The sequence below is a fragment of the Aegilops tauschii genome, chromosome 4 (assembly GCF_002575655.3).
Source record: "Aegilops tauschii subsp. strangulata cultivar AL8/78 chromosome 4, Aet v6.0, whole genome shotgun sequence".
In the NCBI taxonomy this organism is placed as follows: domain Eukaryota; kingdom Viridiplantae; phylum Streptophyta; class Magnoliopsida; order Poales; family Poaceae; genus Aegilops; species Aegilops tauschii.
The window spans coordinates 317370004-317388287 of NC_053038.3; the positions used below are offsets into that span (position 1 = coordinate 317370004).

General features: G+C 50.0%; 1 protein-coding gene and 1 long non-coding RNA gene across 3 annotated transcripts; one reads left to right on the plus strand and one right to left on the minus strand.

Moving 5' to 3' along the window:
* Nucleotides 1–1850: 1850 nt before the first annotated feature.
* LOC109769724 (pyruvate dehydrogenase (acetyl-transferring) kinase, mitochondrial) lies at nt 1851–7038 on the minus strand. The gene is made up of 6 exons (XM_020328452.4): nt 6675–7038; nt 4764–5025; nt 3661–3841; nt 3375–3522; nt 2554–2755; nt 1851–2148 (listed from the first exon to the last, which is right to left on the minus strand). The coding sequence occupies exons 1-6, from the start codon at nt 6909–6911 to the stop codon at nt 2090–2092; spliced, it is 1089 nt and encodes a 362-aa protein (XP_020184041.1). The 5' UTR covers nt 6912–7038; the 3' UTR covers nt 1851–2089.
* A 114-nt stretch (nt 7039–7152) lies between these two features.
* On the plus strand, nt 7153–11166 carry LOC109769733 (uncharacterized). 2 transcript variants are annotated; one of them, XR_006662679.2, is made up of 3 exons: nt 7153–7720; nt 10585–10770; nt 10940–11166. It is a non-coding gene; the product is annotated as an uncharacterized lncRNA (long non-coding RNA). The 2 variants fall into 2 exon arrangements; XR_012182060.1 differs by having other exon boundaries at nt 10585–10744.
* The last annotated feature ends 7118 nt before the right edge of the window (nt 11167–18284 follow it).

Sequence of the window (18284 nt, forward strand, 5' to 3'; positions counted from 1 at the left end):
GACCAAAAAGGAACAAAGACATAGGGCATCTAAGCATTCTCGGGAGGCGGCGGTGAAGATGTTGTTGCAGCCAGGTCGACGTTGGAGTTGGATGGTGCAGTAGGGCCTGATGCAGCATCTTGATGCAGTGAAGCTATTGCTGGTGAAGTGGTGTCGTCCTCCTCATCAATCACGCGTGCAATAACAGTTGGGACGGATCATGAGTAGTCGGAGTCTTCAATGGATCGTGTAGGACGCCACTTGGCCTATTCCGGAGGCTTGGAGTCAAACTTGAAGCGCTCGGTGAAGCCATCAGCAATGAGAACATCTTCAGAACAGAGCATTGTGAGGCTCTTCCAAACACGCTGGCAGGCTTCTTGAGCAACAAAAGAATTCTTGGTGGAGAGGTTGCAGATACGATTGACATCAACAAGAAGACTTTGCATCTAGCGTTTCATCCAATCATGATGCCTATCATGCTTTTGATGAAGAGAAACTAAAAGTTCTCTATCATTGAGTACTCGAGCACGCTTCGAAGCCCTCTGAGGAACTGTGCTGGTTGTCGCATCAGTGTGAGCACGATGCAGCAGACGAAGCTGCAAGTGGACCAACAGCAACATGATTTGGAACATGAGTGGCTTCAATAGGAGCAGAGAAGCTCTGAAAGGCAGGATTGTCTTTACGGAGTGGTTCTTTGGCTGGCTGAGGATAGATGGCTTCATGTGACATATCCACCTCAGGCAAGAAGACAACATGATTGCGAGCTAAAACTTGATAGTTGATGGTGGTGCGTAGCTTAATCAGCCGCATCATCCATGAAGCATAAAACTTCTGGCCAAAGAGGTTAATGCCTGAAGCAGTCAGTTGCCTGATGAAGAAATCATGCGTATTGAAGCGGATGCCCTTGAGAATATAGAGACCAATGTCTTCATGGTGCCTTCAAGCTTCGCAGAAGATGAGTGCCCTTTGATTGGCCATAGAGTATGCCTCACAATGTGATAAGAAGTGACAAAACAATTATAAATGAAGAAATTAACCCAAGTTCTAATTCATTAAATCATAGCTACATCTATTCAAGTTCAAAATTCAACAAAATTATGATTAAATGTTTCTCCATTTTTTACATACCAACGTGCAAAGCACGTGCATTTTACTAGTTATTCAGAACGGAACCATCAGTCTATAGCAGTAAGAAGAGCGGGCAAACGCTCCAAGAGTTCAGTGCAGAAATACTCCCTCCTTTCCGGTTTATAGGGCTCAATTCAAAAATCTCACCAACCAAGGTAGATGGTGAGTGGTGGAATACTTTTTGTAATTTGCAAAAGCATCCAATTAATGCTTTTATTTTCCTCAAAAATGAATGTCTATCAATGTATTAATTGCAATGCATGCATGAATAAAATACGTGCATTGATCAATTTTCTCTTAATACTTGCATGCAATTATTTAATGCACATTGGAATCTAAACTTATGATGGGGAACAACCAAATTGAGTCTTATAAAATGAAAAAAACTAAGATTTTGAGATAAGCCTTATAAACCGGAAAGGAGGGAGTAGATTCTAAAGGCCCGTTCGGCAACACTCTGGCTCCCAACTCCGTGGAGCTGAAATGGTGGAGCGGAGCGGCGCGCAGTTCATTTTTGGGGAGCAGCTAGTCCGTTCCCGAACGGGGCCTAAGTGTATGGTTAATAAATAAAGTCAAATCACTTGTAAAAAATAGAAATTAACTTGATTGGCAATGCAAAAGGAAACTCCTGCCAGTAATCCTTCTTTTAGTAAAGATGCCAAGGAAACGCACTGGAAGTATGTGAGGACTTCCCGTTTTGAGCCTCTAGTAAACAATTTTAGACAACATAAACCAGGCAAGGGTTGGTTCGAAGTAGTTCTGCAACGTCATTCTTCCCAAATTCCAATGACGGTAAGAAAAAACTAGAGCCTTGGTTATGGTGTCATTCCACATATACTGACTAGAGCAGAACAGCTGAATCATATATTGATGGCTGGCCTTGGTAACGATATTTGCATACCAGCCAACAATTACATCATCCTAATAACAGCAATGATATCAGAGCAGCAGGTCAATGAGGTAATGGGTCCTTCTGAATCTCTTAGGGCAAGGGTTCCTCTGAATCTCCCAGACGTGATAAGTGGAGGTAAGCATCAGTTCCTACATAAAAGAGCAAACACATTGATGATCATAAGTTTAGTAGTAATGGAAATATTGCAGCAATTCCCAACTTAGGTAGTTATTAGGCGCGGAGTGGAAGAAACAATTAATGCTTAACTACCAAATACTATTACCTCCGTCCCAAAATGCTTGTCTTACATTTATCTAGATACGTGTGTATCAAACACTAAAGCATGTCTAGATAGGGATTCTAGACAAATCTAAGACAAGCTTTTTGGGATGGAGGGAGTAAGTGCCAAGGTTTCTAATCTTCACATTCTGTCAACTTTCAGACAAAAATTCATGGAAATCAAAAGTTTAATATATAGAGGAAAGCTCAGCAAAAAAGAAGGGCACTCTTCAACACTCCTTTACATAAGCATATGAAGTGCAAAATGGACATACCATATCCCTCCATAGAAATTATTTGCAGATCCCCGCCAAAATATCGAGCATAAAGACGACTAATTGGGAGCCCATAACCATACCCAGCCATTGTCACTCCATTATGGCCATCTAGATCAGGTGGGTGTTCTGCTGTACTGTAGAGATAGGTGAATATTCTTGGGAGGCCACTTCTTGGTATTCCACCACCTTCATCACTAATCTGCATTGGAAAGATTATAAACGCAAGTCACGTGGCTAAGGATTGGATCAATCAAAGCTGACTAGCAACACATGTTCTAATGTATGTGGTCCATATAAGAAATTATTTACAGGAACACTTTCCAGTAGGGTTATCATGGAAGAAGAAAAATGGAACAAGGATGGGATGTCTTGCACATAATTGAGGAGCAAATTTTCTGTAACAATTATGGCACTGTAATGCGATACAGAATATTGATCTTTCCCAAAAAATGTAGTGGAACTTAATATGCCGCTCCAACACTGTTCTTGCATACATGAGCCACTCTTTCAAGAGAGATAAATGTCCTGAGGTATATTTCACCTTTGGATAAGTATAAGAAACCATGATGGTCTGGATTTGGGTATGTCATTGCTTACTAGTCAATAATTTGGTCTCTGCAGAACTAATACTAAGTGTTTCACACGATTGTATATCAGATTTTGCGTTAAATGCCAAATTTGATTATCTTTTTTTTCATTTTCATTTGCTATATAAACAAAAAAGAGGTACATTGATAAAAGCATACAAGGTTAACTCTTGCACACAGAGAAGCTTGTGATTCACAAAATAAACTGTATAGCCATGGGGAGAGACAAACCTTGATAGTTACATCCTCTGCTCCATCAGCAACTATGATCCTAACAGGAGGTGCATGTTTATCAGAGTTCATAAATCGTTCTTGTACTGCACGAAGAGAATTCTTCACCAATTCAAACATCATAAGATGTAGATGTATTGTCACATATCTGCAATTGAGAAATGAAAGCAAAATTCATTCAATACTTTATGCACTTCAACTATATTACTGATGAAATGAATAATACAGTAAGATCGGTTCAAATCAAAATGGAAGCATATAGGAGGACTGAAAATCAGGGATTTACGGAAACGTAAAATCTGGGTGCCCATATATGTTGACATCAGGAGCTGATCCATATTCTCGCATGCAAATAGCGCGTGCATCTTCACTAGCAAGTCGAGCCACCAGCATGGGGGACAATCTTGTGTTTATGAGCCCTATGACGCCAGGCTCTGGATCAGGATCATGCAAAGCAACATGCTGCCCTGAAATCAAGAACGTTGTGTTATCTATCTTCAGTAGCACGATTCAAATGAAAACATTGTACTCATAAATGGTTATCTTACACCAGTTGTAGTTTTTGGCAGGAAAACATAAAATGACTGGGTATGAATAACCACTGACGACCACTTTCTAAGAAAAATGATATCATACTGGTATCTTACAATAGTTTTTGTTCTTATCAAACTAATAAGTACTCCTGCCAAATGAAGTAATTATTACTGACTATTAAATTTCATTTCTACTCCAAACCTATGCTTTAAAAATTAATTACTTTTAGCCTGCTCTTAAGCAGAAAGGCAGGCTCATGGTAGTTCTTTTTGGCAAGGCAGAAAATAAAATAAAATTTGAACTTCCATATCAGATGCTAAGTTGGAGTAGTGTGCCAGTACACTGGAAGGAATGCATTTCTATTAATCCGGAAACACCGGTTACGAATTAGAATTGGAGCTTAATAACACCTAAAAGCATATTAGTAACTACTAGCAATGTTCTGTGCGTTGCAACGGATCCAAAGTAGAACAATACATGTTCACAAACTTGAAAGAAAAACACTCTAGTTTTGGTGTGTGTGTGTGTGTGTGTGTCACTAAAAATATACTCGTATTAGGTTTCACTCAAAATATATTCCTCGTGGCTTTTTTTAGGTGCGGATGTGGTTGGTTTCAGGATACTAAGGGGTTTTCTGTAAATTGGAGCAGAGAAGTGCGGTCTTGTTGCAAAAATGCCACAGCTTACCTCACAGTCGTTGGATGCAAATCTGATGGTCAGAAATGACGGATGGCAGACACACCATCATCACCAACTGAGTCTTTTATAGGAGTAGAGAAACTTGTCGACGGACACTAGTAACAGTTTGTAGATTTAAAATCTAGTAACAAACAGGCAGGTGCTGTGTATGCTTACCTATCAGCATGCGGATCCCAATTCTTGACATGTAGAAGCGATCAAGGAACTGATGGATCTCATTAATTCCAGAGGGGAATGCCTTTGTACCACCCAGGTCCTTCTTCAGCTGCTGCACACCCAATGCCATGGTGGGCACCACATTTGTGTGACGCACCCTGATCATCTTGATCATCTGGGTGAATGCTAGCTCATCGTCCTGGTTGCTCACCTCCGGGAAGTACCGGATGTCACGGAACGAATCCAAGTACCAATCTCTCACCTTAACAGCAGCAAATAAAAAAGAGTTAGTCCTGTAAAGAGACACTCTCATGGGTAAGAACGTGCTGATTCTGTTACACCAATCCTTCTTAGAATATTTACTATCTGACTAGTCCAAGTGATTCGATATCTGAACTGTGAAGTTCAAGAAGCCAATATGCTTAACAAAATCAAATCATGTTGTCATGAAGGAATCTGGAAAAAATTATTCCTTACCCTGGGATACATCTATGCTAGACTTGTCTCCAATAATTCAAATGACAAGCACCTGAATCATAATTGTTTTCAATTTTGTAAACCTAGCTGTGGTAGAATCAAATCTTTCATGACGTATGTTAGTCAATGAAGAGATAGAAAATGACATTACAACTGTTAACCTAGAACTGCCAGTAACATTCGGTCCTTTGTGAAATTCCACGGGTTCAAAGAGAACAGGTAATTTAGTACTCCAGTCCCTCCTACCAATACAAGAAAGGAGTGTCGGCAATTCTCTCGCTCCCAGCTCACACTCTCTCGACGAACACGAAGAACAGAAGGAGCTGGACACAAGAGTATTTTTGTGCCACGTGCAATTGCGACTTTCTGATTACTTTCTCCCAAGGTTTTTGAGTCGCGACTTGGCGAGTCGCCGCGAGCCCTGCGGCTCGGCGTATAGTCGACGAAAGTCGCTGTATAGTCGCGAGTCGCCCTGATTTTTGGAAAACGACTTGGCGATTAGTCGGCGACTATACAGCGACTAATCAGCGACTCAAAAACCATGCTTTCTCCTCTTATTCGGGCTACAAGGGACGTGCAACGCCCATGAGCCATAGAGTTCATGCCATCCGACGAATGGATCAAGTGCGACACAAGAATCGCTCAAATCAGTTGAGCCTAGCTAAAACAGCTAACAGAAAAAACAAACAGCTGCAATGTCAGCCAAAAAACATGCCATGGCAGGGGAATGAAATGCGTTGCCATGGCAGAGAAACTAATTGCGGGGTTTATTCCTAACAAGGAGCAGGGACTCTTTCTTTTTCTGGGTCTATGTACTTTACATTAAAAAAATTAAAAACTCAAAAAATGTAAGGTTCCATGTTTCACTTTCTTCCCACCACCCCTTCGTCCTTTCCTGTATGATAATCAATCGCCTTAATTTACTTATCTTATAAACCAATTCCACTTTAATTTACTTACCAAACTTCTGTCAGAATGTAATGTAAATCACGGACAGAATTTGATAAACATTTATTTATACAATCACATTAATATGCTAAGATAAATCACAAGCTAACGTACTAGAATATTTATATCCCTTTACATCGCACGGGCATTGTCTAGCACATTAAATAAAAATCTAGAGTAGTTATCTATGTGTTCCCGACATAAGCACATAGGAGAAAACTTGAAACGAACGAATACTCCACTACCAACTGTTTGAAGAAAAGCCCAATTCAGATTACTCCAAACGGAAAGCAAAGTGTGGCAAAATAATCCCTGGTTTTCCACAAGAATCAAAGCAGATTGAGAACAAAAAGGGAAACCGCACAGCAAATTGACCCACTCTTAAGCCGTTTCCCTGAATTATGAAACAAGTGGCGAGCGCTTCTCTCTGGCAAAAGTGGTAATAGTAGCAACGACGAAGATCGCGTGCGTATGTTAGGGATTCACCTTGAGGACGGCGGGCTTATGGGAGAGGCCGAAGGGGAGGGAGTCGAGGTCGAGCGCGCGCCTGGCGATGCGGATGGGGAGCTCCTTGTGCAGGAACTGCGCGGAGAGCAGCAGGTTGCGCTCCGTGGGGCGCGCCCCGAACTCCGTCATGTAGCGCAGGCTGACACCTGTCTGCCTCATCCCGCCCCACCGTGCCACCTCCTCCGCCACGGCCCGCGCCACCGGCTCCGACGCCATCTCCCCCGTCGGTGGTCAGAAATGAGACAGCAACAAGGGAGGCGCGAGGGCGAGGTGGCCACCGGAGCAGCGCACCGGCGTCTTATTATAAACGTGAGGGGAAGGAGAAGGGAAGGAAGAGGTGTGAAGTCAAGGAAGAGAAGAGCTGTGAAGACCTGCGGGAATGGGAGGCGGATGACGCTTGTGGGGTCCAACTGTCATGGACTGCAGCGTGGGTCGTTACTGTCAGTGTCACGTCAATCCCGATATATGTCGAGGGGACGTGGCTACAAAGCGCCGTTCTTAGGCCTTCCACTATGTGCCCGGTGCCCGGTGCACTAAAATATAGCAGACTGCGTATCGATGCCCTTATAAAAGAATTTGGTACCGGCCTCACAATGTGCGTTTGTAGCCCGTAGAAAAGCGGGACCCACACGTCCATAAAAAAATCGAGCAAGCCAACCTCTCCTCGATCCTTCGCGCGAGTTCCTTCTCGTCCGCCTCTGTCCAGAGAAAATCCCCTTTCTCCTCCGACCAGATCCATCTCCATCCTCACCTCCTCGTCTCGATCCGGCGTGGATCTAGGCCAAATCGACACGCATCTCCTACCCCAGGCAAGGTGTTCGTTGGCCCGCCGAGGCTCCGCGGCTAGTGGAGGTGATGTGCGGCGGGGGACGAGCTCCATGGACGAGGAGGAGGAAGCAGGAGGCGGAGGCGGGCCAGCAGTATGTTGTGGCTAGCGCTGCCCGGACTACTGGACGGCCGGCTACTGCGCTGCCTCTACTACTTTCTACTACTATGCTGCCTCTACTGGTCTCGAAGCAGCACAGGTGAGGATGCGTGATGTTCAGCCTATGAAGCAAACAAAAATGTTTTACTGGATTCAGTTAAGACATTGTAATGTTCGGCCTATGAAGCTCTATCTATTAGGACGTGCTATACTTGCATGTAGTGTAGTACTAGTTAATAATGTCAGTGATGCTACTTTTTTGTTCTTAAAAATTAGCAACAAAAAATAATAATAAAATGTTCTCATTCCACAATTTGTAAACTAGATTACACAATTACAAAGGAGATGCTCGACTGGAAAACTAAAGTAGAAAGGGGTAGAAATTAATAAGATGAATTCATGTAGAACTTATAATTGCTAATGTCCATTTCCTCCAAACTTTTGCCAAATATTCTCGACCAAATCAGCCTTGAGACGACGATGTGTGGATCGATCCCGAATGGCAGCATCTGTCTCAAGAACCAGATCAAACCCATCAAATGGTCCTTGTTCAGTTTCAAGATATGGTATTTGGGCGCCTTGTAGCAATTCATAGTCACAGTCATATTTGTCATAGCACTTGTAGGTGTGCCTCTCATCTGCAACGATCATGTTATGCAATATAATGCAAGCATACATGATCTCAGCAAGAGCACACCTTTGCAACATACGCCCTGGATGACGAACTATAGCAAAACGAGCTTGCAAAACACCAAAAGCCCGCTCTACATCTTTCCTTGCTCCTTCTTGATGTGCTTTATATAACTTGTGCTTCTCACTTTGAGCCATAGGGATTGATTTCACAAATGTCGCCCATTCCGGATAAATGCCATCTACTAAGTAGTATCCCAAGTTATACTCATTGTGGTTGACTTCAAAGTGAACCTTTGGAGCTGTACCTTGCAGCACTTGAGTAAACAAAGTTGATTGGTCTAGGACATTGATATCATTACTTGATCCAGCAACCCCAAAAAATGCATGCCATATCCATAGGTCATGTGAGGCTACAGCTTCGAGCATGCCTGTGGAAACTCCATGATCGCCACGAGTGAACATTCCCTTCCAAGCCACTGGACAATTTCTCCATGTCCAGTGCATGCAATCAAGACTTCCCAACATGCCAGGAAAGCCACGGGCCTCCCCTACATGAAGTAAGCGTTGTATGTCTTCGTTAGTGGGCCTTCTAAGATATTCTGGACCAAACTTCTCCATCACACCCTTGCAAAATGTGGTCATGCACTTGATGATTGTGGTTTCACCCATTCTCAAGTTATCATCAAACAAATCAGCAGGTGTCCCAAATGCTAGCACTCGCATAGCAGCAGTGCATTTCTGCAAGGGAGAAAAGCCAGGCTTGCCAAATGCATCACTCCTCTGAGTAAAGAATGGAGACCACTCGCCAAGAGTTTGGACAATGTGTAAAAATAAATGCTTCCTCATACAAAACCTACGCCTAAATTGCTTGTCAGTGTATAATGGATTTTCTGAGAAGTAATCAGCCATCAGCCTATCCTCACCACCTTGCCTATCTCTATCAAGGTGTCTTCTAGGTAGTCTTCTGTGTTCATTGGACGTACCTATCTGTTGTGCTGCAATCTGAGCTCGAATTTCTGCTTCAATCTGGGCTTCAACTGGGTTATTCATGAAGTCCCAGAAAAAGTCACTCATGGCTTCGAAACTAATTGTTGCATCAACATTGTCTTGTTGCTCTGCTTGTGGGTTCTCATTGGTGGACATCTCTTGAGTGGAAGGTGTGTTGTGTTTGGGCTTGGTGGGATGGAGCTGCTGCCTCTATTAATAGGGAATAGTTTCCAACGGCTAGTTTTCAACAGCTATATTTCCAGCAAGTTAAATGCAGTGCATAGTAATTCATCAAATGATTACATAGTAATTCAGAAAATGCTTACAACCAGTGATTACATACTAATTCATAAAGTTCTAATAAACAACGATCACATGAAACTGCTTACATAGCGCATCATTCACCTACAAGATACATCTAATCTTAACCGAACAGATCATTAGCTAAGAAATTTAGAACTTGTTCATGTCTTTTCTTTTGGGCATCATCATAAGCTGAAGTATTTTTGTGAAGAAGATCAAGGTATTTGCTCAGTTTGTCCACCTTTATCTTCTCCTTCCCAGTTTCAACTCTTTCTTTCTCAGCTTCTGCTTGAACTTTTGTGGCTTCTGCTTGATTAAGGGTGGCGTCGGCCATTTTCTCTGTAGCAATTGATTTTCGTAGTTGAATCTCATTAAATTTGTCCACACTCTCACTTGTCAAGCTTCCAGAGCATTTAGACTTGCTTGATGACTTCTGTTTATCTTTTGCGTCTTTTGAAGTGTTGCGTCCCGGGGGTCGTTGAAGTTCACCTTCCTCATCTATTGCCTGGGTTGGAGAACTATAAGCTCCTGATGCATTCAACTTGTTTCTTTTGTTCATCTCTTCAACTGAATAAGACCTTCTCCATTTAGCCTATTTCCTCACGTACTCCCACCAGTGCTCATATGGAAAGGGTCTTTTTGTCTTGGCAACACTCATGTATTTGGCACATACCCTCTCCATAAGTTGCTTGTCATCACTCCCACTAGGCCATGTACTTTTTTCAACATTGTAGATACCATTGAACTTTGTAACCTTCTTTGTGGTCTTGGTCCAGTGGTTCTTGCATTGCCCAACTGTTTTCTTCTGCTCTTTTGTTGCATATTTGTTGTACTCTGCTGCGACTTCCTTCCAATAGGTCTCTGCCCTTTTGGAGCTTCCATCAATCGGATCACATGAATTGTGCACCCAAGCTGCTATGAGAAGTTCATCCTCACGCTTACTCCAGTTCTTGCCTTTTCCTTTTTTCTGAATCTCATCAGGACTACTATCACTGCCATCTTGATTACTGACAGCCGGATCTTCATCCACTTGATATGCAGGTGACATGGGAGAACTAAATCCAACTGGACTGTTCTCAACTCCTCTTGAACTAGTGCCTCTAGCAGATCCAAGAAAAGGTATGCATCCAGCAGGAGAAGCTGGACTGCTACTTGAGCCTGCTCCAAATGCTCCCGAAGGGTACTGCCCCATGTTACCTTGGTAAGCAACACCATCGTAGCCTAGAGGTATGGATGGAACTTGCTGGTAACCTCCTTGAGCATATAAATTTGCATGGTGTGGGTGTTGATGCTGGAAACTGGGAATATATTGTGTGGGTGGATAATTCATATGTGGATGATGGGGATGGAAACTAGAATTGTACTGCAAACTAATTGGGCTCTGTGGATTTTGTAGGTTGTTTCGGCTCTGTGCATCTGAAGGTGAGAAGGAGGAGTTCATCATGCTTGTGAAGCTTTGAGAAGATGAGTGCTCCATGTTTTGGGGGAGAGTTTCTCCAAGATCTTCTTGTGCTTCTATGAGCTTGTTCTGTACATTTTATAGACATATTCTCCAAACGGGCAGATTTTCCTACTGCAGTGCAACGGTCATCTGGAAATTTTAGTGCTCTGGTTTGCTGTGAATTGAGTGTTGTTTGGTATGGATTGAATGATGTTGCTCGGTGGTGGTTGGGTAGGAATGCTCCAGTAGAGATGGCAGTTATACTTTAGTATATTTTATTGTAGTGCTTGAAGTGGGCACCGGAGCAGCTACTTGCTCCGGCTCCCTGGAATATTTTTATGGCACCGGCTGGGCTATGGAAGGCATCGGTGCTAGATGAGGGAAAACTGGTTTTGGCACCTCTTTTAGCCCACATAGTGGAAGGCCTTAGAGGGAGTACAATAGAGCTGAGTCAGCTGGCTATAAGAAATAAATTAGCAAAAGGGTTCGTGCGTTGCAACGGGAAAAAATCGAATGACTACAAGATCTCACAGATCCACGTCCTCTATTGTCGGGGGTTAGGTGCGACATATGCCAATGGATGGCTTATCATGGTGGGGGCGAGTAGAACGTCGTCGGTGCCTGGAAGCGGGATGAGGCGTAGACACGAACGCCGGCGCACTTTACCCAGGTTCGGGGCTCTCCTAGGAGATAACACCCCTAGTCCTGCTCTGCGGGGTCTCCGCATGATCACTAAGGCACTAGTGAGTACAATCGTGCTCCTCGAGCTGTATGCTAGAGGTAGAAGGAGGCAAGGCTTGCTCTCCTCTCCCCTAGGTGCTGGTCTAAGTCTAACGGGTTCCAACCCTTTGCATGGGTGCCCTGGGGGTTTATATAGGCCTACCCCAGGGGTACAATGGTAATCTGGTCGGGTGTAGGACCCGGCTGTCAGTCTCTCTGGTCGCCGGCTTCTCCGCCGGCTGCTGGCGGCGGGCCCTGCCGACTGGTCTGGTACAGAGCCGACAGGCCGCCTCCGTCGCTCGCGGGTCTTGTCGACTGCTGATTACTGTAGCCGTGATGCTAATGACGCAGGCTTGGTCAGGGGGGCGTGGCTACAGTCCCGCCGCCTGGTGGGAGATCACTGTAGCCACACCGCGTCTTATCTAGTTGATGGCGTGTGGGGCCCCGAGGAAGGAACAAGCCGGCTGCTGGAGGCCGGCCTCCCTCGGGTCCGACTGGCCAGGCTTCCGTCGTCTTCCGAGCTCACGCTGCCTGGTAGGGCCCGCCGTCTTCAGGCCGTACCGACAGGCGGTCGTGGGAGCAGGGCTCCGCCTGACAGGGATGACGTTAGGGGCGGAGTGGCAACAGTGCCGCGCCGGGCGGAGATCTCCGCCTGTACGGAGCACTGTGGCCACGGCCGGCCCTGGATTTGGGAGGGATGGGCTACACTGTAGCCACTCCCTGTCTTGTCTTTCTTGATGAGGGTGCAGACTTTGTGGGCGCCACGGGCCGACTGCTAGGGCCGGCTTCTCTGGAAGCCGCCCACTAGGAGTCGGCTTGTCTTGATGCCGGCCTTTGGAACTCGGCCGTCTACGGCAACCAGTTATTCCTCCAGCCGGCCACCAGAAGGCGGCACTTCGTCTTGATGCCTTGAGGGCCGCAACCAGCCCCGATGTCTTGGAAGGTTTAGGGACTCCGGTTAGCCTACCCGTGGCCCATTACTCTGACAGTAGTCCCCGAAGCTGGTGAGGTGCCGCGGCTGAGCAGCCGAGGTGCCTCAGCAGTTTCCTTCTCCGAGTGCTTGAGGTGGAGCTTCGTCCGACTTCTGCCGAGCCGCCTGGCGAGAGTCGGCCTCGTCCAGCCTGACTTATCCAAAACTTTGAATGCAACGACGGGAACCAGGCGGCGTGCTTGCTAAGCTTCCAGGCCGCCGCCCGTCGTGGGCATGCCACGTGGCGTCGAGCGGCCGGGCCGGTCTGCCAGCCCACGCGCATGATGGGACGCGCCTGCGGGCGGGGCCCGCCACTACCGGGCCTCGGCACGCGAGCGGATCCGCTGCGGCCGAGGTGGGCGGTTGAGTTTTCCCACGGAGTTACTGCGCGCAGTAACTCGCGCGATAAACGTGGGGGCGTGGGGTCATGGGCGCAGTAAATCCCACGATCGCCCCCTCGGCTTCGCAGCCCGTAGGCCTATAAGTAGGGGGAGGAGAAGGAGCGGCGGAGCACGCGTGCCCCTCCACCCCATTCTTGCCTCCTTCTTCCTTTCGCCGTAGCACCTCCAAGCCACGCCGGGGCGCTGCCGCTGCTCGTCTCCGATGAGCTCGTCTGTCAACCTCACGCCCCCCCATGGCGTGCTCCGGGGCATGGGACGGCTCCGAAGTCCATGAAGACCACATCGACTTCCTCCGCCAGACGCGGAGGCTGCCCGGCAAAGACTACATGAAGGTCCGCCTCGCGCCGGAGAGGGAGATCTCGCCGGCGCCGGAGGAGGGCGAGCGGGTCGTCTTCCGCTCGCACTGCCTGCGCGGCCTCGGCCTGCCGGCGAGCGGCTTCTTTCGGTCCTTACTCGAGTTCTACAATCTTCAGCCGCACCACCTCACCCCGAACACGGTGGTGCTGCTGTCCGCCTTCGTCACTCTGTGCGAAGGCTTCCTCGGCGTCCTCCCCACCATCGAGCTTTGGGGGGAGTTCTTCTACACTAAGCTCGGCACCCTCGTCGCGGGCGTGCCGGCTCAATGCGGCGCTTTCATTGCGGTGCGGAGGCCGGCGACCGAAAATTCATTTCCTCCCATCACGTTGATTAAGTCGGTGAAGATGTGGCAGCGGTCGTACTTTTACGTGAAGAGCGTCTTCCCGGAGGGCGACTGGGTCAACTTGCCGACTTACGTAGCCGGCCCGCCGGCTGGGAGGCGGCCCAACTGGTCGTACCGGGCCAGGACACTGTCGCCCTCTGGAGCCGCCGCAATCGCGCGGCTCCGGGTGTTGACACAGTCGGAGGGCCTGACAGGGCCCGACTTGCTGTCTGCCATCGTGGCACGCCGGGTGCTCTCGCTCCAGGGCCGCCCTCACATGATCTGTCAGATGAGCGGGCATCGGGACCCAAGCCGGCTATGCACCAAGGAGATGCCTCACGCAGAGGTAGCTCATATGGTGAACTACCTTACGAACTGCGAGCTTACGGAAGAGTGGCGGTTCGGCAAGGAGCCGTATTCATGCACCGACCCCCCGCCTATGGTAAGTCATCTCTCTTTTTCTCTATATTTTTTGTTGCCAAGTTCTGCCTGTCCAACCTGACCAATCGGCCTTTAAACAGAGCCCCCTCCTCCAGCCGGCCGCCGGCGCCGCGGGGCCGGAGCGTCAATTCCTCCCCGATCGAGCGGATAGCGACGTGGATGACCCCGACTTGGGGGTGGTGGCCTTGGAGGACGACACCGAGGGAGGAGGCAGCGAAGCAGGCGGCTCAGGGCTCGGAACCGGCCTCGAGGACTGGCCCGACGACGATGCGGGGGAAGTCGCCCCACGCCACCAGCCAGGGTCCGACCAGCCAGGCGCGAGCTCATCTGCCGCGTGGCAGCCCGAGGTGGTGCGCACAAGCGCAGGGCCGCGCCAAGCCTGTTCGGCAGCCGGCCGAAGAAGCCAGGGGCTCGGCCGCGGCGACTAAGCGGGATGAAGCGGCCGCAAAGGCCATCCGCTTTCGCAAGGCAGTGAAGGAGCCGCCGCTGGTTTCTGCGTAAGTACTGCCTTCATCTCGTACTTTCTCCTTCCTTGCTGATCTTGTCTGAGAAGACGGCCGCCGCCTCCATCGTGGGGTCGGCGGAGACTTCCACCACCACTCGGCGGATCGATCCGGCCGCCGACCTCCGGGAGGCGACGGATCGGAACGCGCGGGAAGCGCACGAGGAGCAGGAAGCCGCCCGCCTGGAGAAGGCGAAAGCAGAGAAGGCGGAGGCTGCCGCCCTGAAGAAACTGGCGGAGGCCGAGGCAGCCGACGCGGTGAAGAAGCAGGCCGAGGAGGCCGCGCGCCGCCAGTCGGTGATATTCGTCACCCCCCTGAGCTCCGCGCCGCCACCGCCGGAGTTCGTGGCACAGACTCGGGAAGCCGGCGGCAAGCACCCTATCATGGAGAGGGACAGCGGCGACGTCGCCATGCCGGACATAATCGTGCCTCCACCGCCACCGTCCAGGAACGCACAAGGCGAGCAGCCGGCGGACCCGCCGGTGCCGCCAGCCGGAAACGAGGTGGTGACGGGCCCGACTCCTGAGGTCCGCACACCAACGCGCCGTCGGCTTGCAAAGGCGGCTTCGGCGCCACCCTCGCTGGAGACCGGCGCTACAAGCTCCTCGATCCCGGATACCGAGGCGTCCAGCGCCGCGCCCACTGGGTGGGTGCGGGGAGGCGGGACGGGCCCTCTGAACCAGGCGATCCTGGACGTTCAAGCCAAACTCCACGCTGAGGCCGACGCTCTCAAGCACTGCAACAAGACGTTCCTGGAATCGCGAGAGGCCATCTGGGTACGCTTCTTGCTTCTTCGTTTTCAATTCTTGTATTGCTTCATGGGGGCGCGCCAGCGCACCCACTGGATGTAGTCCCCGAGTTTCGGGCCCGCTGCTGAGCAGGCGCCTCGGAACTTTAATCAGCAGGCTCTGAGTGCTAATATCCTTGCTGCAGGATTATCATAACCTCCGTGCGGCCGCCTTCAACTCGAAAGTCCAGGAGTTGGATCAACGTGCTATCGACTTGTCGGAGAGCCGGAGTAAGTCTTCTTCTTTCTCTGCGGGGGCGCGCTGGCGCACCCGCGGGCTGTAGTCCCTGAGATTCGGGCCGACTGCTGAGCAGTCGGGCCGGATCTTCCTGGCAACTTCGTCTTTCTTCGCTGATTGTTGATGTCCTTTTCTCCTTCTTCTTTTGCAGGAGCCAATGCCACCCTGCAGCAGTAGCTGGGAGAAGCCAACACCATGCTTCGTGCCAAGGAGACGGAGTGCAGCAAGCTGGCCGAAGAGCGTGACCGGCTGGTCACACAACTGGCGGAGCAGGCGAAGCTTCTCAAGAAGGCTCAGAAGGAGGCGGAGGACAAGGAGACCAGCCTCCTTGCCGAGTTCGCGACCGAACGCTCCGCCTGGACTGACAAGGAGGCGATGCTGACTGCCGCCTTTGGTGAGATTGAAGACATAGTCGATGATGAGCTTCCCTCTTTTTCCTTCTTTGAGCTGCCGGCTACTGACCGAGCCGGCCTCTCGCCTCTAACCTTGGCTCTTTGCTTTCTGTTTGGGCATACTTCTTCCCTGGTCATTTTGACGCCGCCAATCTGGCCATCGAAGCTGATCGCGAAGGACGGAGGGCGGAAGGTGCGCAGATTGCTACCAATGCTCCCCGGACCCTTAGCGAGCAGCTCCTGAGCATTGAGGCCCGTCTTCGGCCGGCTCACCGGATGCTGTGCCGTCTTCAGCGTGTCGGCGCCCAGGCGATCGCCGCCCTGTGGCCGGACATGCCGGCACCACGCATCCCCAGTCGGACTGCCGACTGGCTTGAGGTGGCGGCCAGCCATCTTGAGGCCTGGAAGGGCTCCTCGGCCCGAGCTGGAGCGCGCCGGGCCTTGGAGTTTGTCAAGGTGTGGTACCCTGGGCTAAATCTAGCCCAGTTGACCACGTTTCGGCAGGAGGCCCAGGAGGAGCTGGTGGCAGTAGAGGATGACCTTGTCAAACGCGCGGCGACAATCGCCGAGTACACCAACACCAGCGTCTTCATCCCGAAGCGGGCCGAGAACGGCGCTGAGGCGCCACCAGAGTGGTTCGGGCTGAACCCGGAGGACGGCGAGGATTCAGCAGAGGTGATCGACTCCAGCGGCGAGGGAGAAGGCAAGGAGGAAGAGGAAGGTGAAGAGGAGGCGCCAGAGGTCGGAGCAGACGACCAACCTCAGCTCGACCGCGCCTCCAGCAACGAGCCACGCCCGAGCGAGCTGGCTGTCACTGGAGGTGACCAAGCGGAGACTGACCAGCCGGCCGCTCCACCAACCGGCGCCACCGACTCCTCCGATCCACCGAACCCGTCTGCCGCTCCCTAGGCCGCCAGTTTATCTTTTGCTTTACCTGCTTATCAGTCTCGACAAACTTGTTAATTTTGCACAATTCCACCCGCAGGGTGTATCTCAAACTTCCGTTGAATGTGGGCCAAGGGCCTTTTGCTATGTAAATATTTTTCTGAGTTCTATCTTTTCTTGCTTGCTGCTCTTTGGCTTTTTTCCTTTGCCGCCCTCCCTTAGTTGCCGTCTTGCCAGCCTGACAGCCGCTCTGTGGACTATGGCTGGGTCAAGTACTTAGCTACTTTCGGGAAGGCAAGTACTTAGCCGATTAGAACGTTTTAGCAAGTTAAGTAGAAGCCGGCCGGCCGGCTGCTCAACAACCGGTCGTAGAGGCGGGAAGCCGGCTTGAACTATGCACATGCTTTGGGTCCTTAGCCATTTTTCATGTGGGCACCCTTTCTACCTTTCTCCTGCCCACCAGGCAGTCGCTCTGCGAGCTGCGGCTTCTGGCAGGAGACGGCTTAAGTGCCAACACATTACTTGTCCGGCTGCCGGAAGCATTTCATAGTACAAGGCGGCGAGTCCCCGGGCCGACTAGTCGGACCCGGTGCCAAGCGACATAAAGGAAATGACACATTCATAGGCATAATTATTATCATATAGATAAAAGAGGGCAGTCCCCGAGCTCTTCTCGGGGGACCCGGAGTCTTCGTACTTTAATACAAAAGGTAGCGTGGTACATACTGCATCAACTGTAAAATCTTAGGAGGAGATTTGCATTCCATGGCCGCTCCGTCTCCTTGCCGGAGTCGTCCCTCTTGCGCGCTTGAGGCTTCTGGGCGTCGATCAGGTAGTAGGAGTCGTTGCCCAACACTTTGCTGATGATGAAGGGGCCTTCCCAAGGCGCTGAGAGCTTGTGCCGGCCGGCTGTTCGCTGGATCAGCCGGAGCACAAGGTCTCCCTCTTGGAAGGATCTCGGCTTGACCTTCCGGTTTTAGTATCGACGCAGGCTCTGCTGGTAGATGCTGGACCGGCTGAGTGCCAACAGCCGGCCCTCTTCCAGCAGATCGACACCGTCTTGTCGCCTTTCTTCTGCCTCCTCTTCGGTGTACATAGTGACTCGAGGAGAGTCGAATTCTATGTCCGTCGGGATGACGGCTTCGGCACCGTAGACGAGGAAGAAAGGCGTGAAGCCGGTTGACTTGTTCGGAGTTGTGCGCAGGCTCCAGAGGACGGCCGGCAGCTCATCGAGCCAACAACCGGCCGAGCGCTCCAGAGGCTCGACCAGTCGGGGCTTGATGC